The following is a 4,583-nucleotide window of genomic DNA, read 5'->3' as shown; positions in this document are numbered from 1 at the left end:
TTTCCCAGCACCACTTATTGAAGAGACTGTCTTTTCTCCATTGTATATCCTTGCCTCCTTTGTCATAGATTAGTTGACCATAGGTGCGTGGATTTATCTCTGGGCTTTCTATCCTGTTCCATTGATCTATATTTCTGTTTTTGTGCCAGTACCATATTGTCTTGATTATTGTAGCTTTGTAGTATAGTCTGAAGTCTGGGAGTCTGATTCCTCCAGCTCCATTTTTCTTTCTCAAGATTGCTTTGGCTATTCAGGGTCTTTTGTGTCTCCATAAAAATTTTAAGATTTTTTGTTCTAGTTCTGTAAAAAATGCCATTGTTAATTTGATAGGGGTTGCATTGAATCTGTAGATTGCTCTGGGTAGTATAGTCATTTTCACAGTATTGATTCTTCCAATCCAAGAATATGGTATATCTCTCCATCTGTTTGTGTCATCTTTCTTTGATTTCTTTCGTCAGTGTCTTATAGTTAGTTTTCTACATACAGGTCTTTGACCTCTTTAGGTAGGTTTATTCCTAAGTATTTTATTCTTTATGTTGCAGTGGTAAATGGGATTGTTTCCTTAATTTTTCTTTCTGATCTTTCATTGTTAGTGTATAGGAATGCAAGAGATTTCTGTGCATTAATTTTGTATCCTGCAACTTTACCAAATTCATTGATTAGCTCTAGTAGTTTTCTGGCGGCATCTTTAGGATTCTCGATGTATAGTATCATGTCATCTGCAAAGAGTGACAGTTTTACTTCTTCTTTTCCAATTTGTATTCCTTTTATTTCTTTTTCTTCTGATTGCCGTGGCTAGGACTTCCAAAACTATGTTGAATAATAGTGGCGAAAGTGGACATCCTTGTCTTGTTCCTGATCTTAGAGGAAATGTTTTCAGTTTTTCACCATTGAGAATAATGTTTGCTGTGGGTTTGTCGTATATGGTCCTTATTATGTGGATGGCCAAGAGGCATATGAAAAGCTGCTCAACATCACTAATTATTAGAGAAATGCAAATCAAAACTACAATGAAGTATCACCTCACACCGGTTAGAATGGGCATCATCAGAAAATCTACAAACAACAAATGCTGGAGAGGGTGTGGAGAAAAGGGAACCCTCTTGCACTGTTGGTGGGAATGTAAATTGATACAGCCACTATGGAGAACAGTATGGAGGGTCCTTAAAAAACTAAAAACGGAATTACCATATGACCCAGCAATCCCACTACTGGGCATATACCCAGAGAAAACCATAATTCAAAAAGACACATGCACCCCAATGTTCACTGCAGCACTATTTACAATAGCCAGGTCATGGAAGCAACCTAAATGCCCATCAACAGATGAATGGATAAAGAAGATGTGGTACATATATACAATGGAATATTACTCAGCCATAAAAAGAAACGAAATTTGGTCATTTGTAGAGACGTGGATGGACCTAGAGACTGTCAGACAGAGTGAAGTAAGTCAGAGACAGAAAAAGAAATATCATATATTAACACATATAAATGGAATCTAGAAAAATGGTACAGAAGAACTAGTTGGCAAGGCAGAAATAGAGACACAGATGCAGAGAACAAACATATGGACACCAAGGGGGGAAAGCAGGGGTGGGGTGGTGGGATGAATTGGGTGATTGGGATTGACATATATACACTAATATGTATCAAATAGATAACTAATAAGAACCTGCTGTATAAAAAAATAAAATAAAATAAAATTCAAAACAAACAAAAAAAAAACCAGGCAGCTTCTTCTGGTGGGGCTAAGGTGCAGCTGTGTAAGTTGAAGGACACCAGCTGCGGAGTCTGTGCGTTTTGGAAGATTGAAAGCATGGCAGGTCCAGAAACTGATACCCAGTTCCAATTCACTGGTATCAAAAAATATTTCAACACTTACACTGTCACAGGGAGAATGAATTGTGTACTGGCCACATACGAAGGTATTGCTTTGATAGTCTTCTACTTTAAGTTAAGGTCTAAAAAACTCCAGCTGTGAAAGCAACATAAATGGATTCTAAACTGTACCTCATCTGTTATGTTCCCATGCCTGAAGAAGCTAATGTCAACTCGTCATGTGATACTCAATTTGTACAATAAATTATGAACCTGGAAAAAAAATAAAACAGTTAGTTGCTCAGTTAGTAAAAATGGAAAACAGCTAACACTTTTTTCCAGACCACACTCCTCCAGGGGATATCTATACCCAGACACAGAGCAGCAGCCCTGCTTACAAGCAACAAGCAGGTGGCCTCCAGCAGACCTCCAGAAATGGTCCACAGATGAGGAGCTCTTTCCTCCTGCTCTTGAAGATTAGGGGTTTATGAGTTGATTTGTGGCTGTAGACCCTTCCCTGGGCCCTTAACTTGCATACTTAAAGCTGAGTCTTCATAACCCAAGAGAAAGAGCAAGGACAATCTCTCATTTACCCTCCACCTGGGACACTGGTCAGCCATGTGTACATACCTCACTAACTGTCATGTTCCCCAAAGCTCTGTGGTTCAGAAACTGAGCTGTAGGCAGAATCTGGTTCTATCACTTCCTGTCACTATGATATTGATCAAGTTACTTAAACCTCTCTCTGCCTCCAGTTCTTCACCTGTTAAGTGTGAATAATAATAGACATCTATTTCATGAGTTGTTACAAGGATCAAGTGAGATCTGCATTGAAGTTGCTTGTAATAGCATCTGGAATATTGTAAGCCCTCAATAAATATTAGCTAATATTATTACTACTATAGCTATTCCCATGGGCAAGACTGCTGCGAACCCAGCCTATTCACTCCCAGTTATGACAGAAAGTAGAACAAAAACTTTTCTAGTTCTTTTTAATTCTAACTCTACTTTCTCTTTTTCACCTCCAGTTTATTAACTTTATCTCTGGCTGGACCATAATTTCCCTGACTCCTCTTTTCCGTTTGCTGTGGTTGCCTCACTTACTGTTAATATCCACCCCCTACAATCTCTATCACTAATATTAATACCTGTACCACCACCAACACCAGGACCACCTCCACCAGCAACACCAACACCAGGACCACCTCCACCGTCAACACCAACACCAGGACCACCTCCACCGTCAACACCAATACCAGGACCACCTCCACCACCTCTACCTCCACCAATACCACCACCACCACCTCAGCATCTCCAGCTCCCCCTCGAGCCCCCAAAGCACCAACACCTCCATCACCACCTCTGCCATCATCACCACCACCACTATCAGCTCCATGAAAACCATTTATTGAACTAAAAAAATAAGTTACATGTTCAGCTTATTTTGTTTTTACTTTTGAAGGTAGTATTATATTGTATTTTTGAAGCCACTTCAAAACCTTTTTGAAACAAAGTAGGATATAAGCATATAGACATAGAACTAGTCATGATTTAACGAAAAGACATAAAGGCAATATGCGCCACCTAAATTGTACTATAAATCTAAATGATAGTAAATTAGCAAATAATGCCATATATTACTAGAAATTAAAATGCATAGACTTATGTTGTTCTTGTTCTTGTTTTTATTAATGATGTGATATGTGCATAACCCCATGCAGGTTTCCTAAATTCTGGGAGACTCCATTCTTCTTCTGTAAAATAGGGATGACAATCCTGGCAACAGCATACTTTTACGGATTGTTTTTAGATGATCTGCATGAAAGTATATTGGCACAAATATAGCCTGTGTGCAAATGTCAAGTGGTACTCATTTAAGCAAATGTCCTAAAGGGCCTTCACTCTAAACCACATGTGACAGAATGAGCCTTACTTTATCCAGGTTTTTGCTAAAGTGTGTTCTTAAGTGAGCTGAGGGCAAATTGGTTTTCATAGAAAGTGTGGAGCTACAGGGACCCTCAGGATCATAGGTTCCTGGCCTGTACCTGCTCCTGCTGAGACTGAGGCCTGAATTGCCTTCCTTCTTCGAGGAGTGAGAGAGAAGCCTCCAGACAAGCGGTCAAGGATTTCTCACTGTTCAGTACACACAGATCTGCCTCTCAGTCCCATGGCATGAAGTTTGTCACATCCAGCTCCTTCTCTTGCATAAATGCTATAGCCAATTAGAGATTTGATGTTCAAATCTGCCTCTAACAGTTGAACAAAATATCCATCGAGAAATAAAGTGCTCCAGATATATTAACTGTTCCCAACCCCCATTGCCCTAAATAGTAGACACAAGTAATAAAAACTATTTCAAACACCAATTCCTATTACACCCCACTTGGGAAAAAAATGAGATATATTTCCTCACCATCCACCCATAATGCTTGCCATAATGCTTGCCCATAATGCTTTCCCAGGAGTCACTGGGAAATCTTGCTGAGCCCCTCACCACCCTCCATCTAGCCCCACATCATTCTTCAGGTACCTTCAATCCAAGCCTTACACCAGACACCACATAAAACAAAAATGGCAGCATATTCACAAACTTAGTTGTGAACTGCTGATCTCTTTCCCATTCTCCATTCTTGTTATTGATCCTTGAAGCTACTGTCCTCACTATTAATTCATTCACTATCTTCAGCCTTTGTCCTTCAAACTTGACCCTTGGCACTTTCTTCTTGGGTTCTACATAACCACCCCCATCTCCTGCCCTCCCC

The 4,583-nt window shown here is 39.7% G+C and overlaps 1 protein-coding gene across 1 annotated transcript; it reads left to right on the top strand.

The window, feature by feature from the left end:
• Window positions 1–1,819: 1,819 nt before the first annotated feature.
• Window positions 1,820–1,988, top strand: LOC114236208 (ATP synthase membrane subunit K, mitochondrial-like). Its single transcript, XM_057551931.1, has one exon. The coding sequence runs from the start codon at window positions 1,820–1,822 to the stop codon at window positions 1,982–1,984; it is 165 nt and encodes a 54-aa protein (XP_057407914.1). The 3' UTR covers window positions 1,985–1,988.
• Window positions 1,989–4,583: the final 2,595 nt, after the last annotated feature.

The sequence above is a fragment of the Balaenoptera acutorostrata genome, chromosome 8 (assembly GCF_949987535.1).
Source record: "Balaenoptera acutorostrata chromosome 8, mBalAcu1.1, whole genome shotgun sequence".
NCBI lineage: Eukaryota > Metazoa > Chordata > Mammalia > Artiodactyla > Balaenopteridae > Balaenoptera > Balaenoptera acutorostrata.
This window is presented reverse-complemented; position numbering and strand designations above follow the sequence as displayed.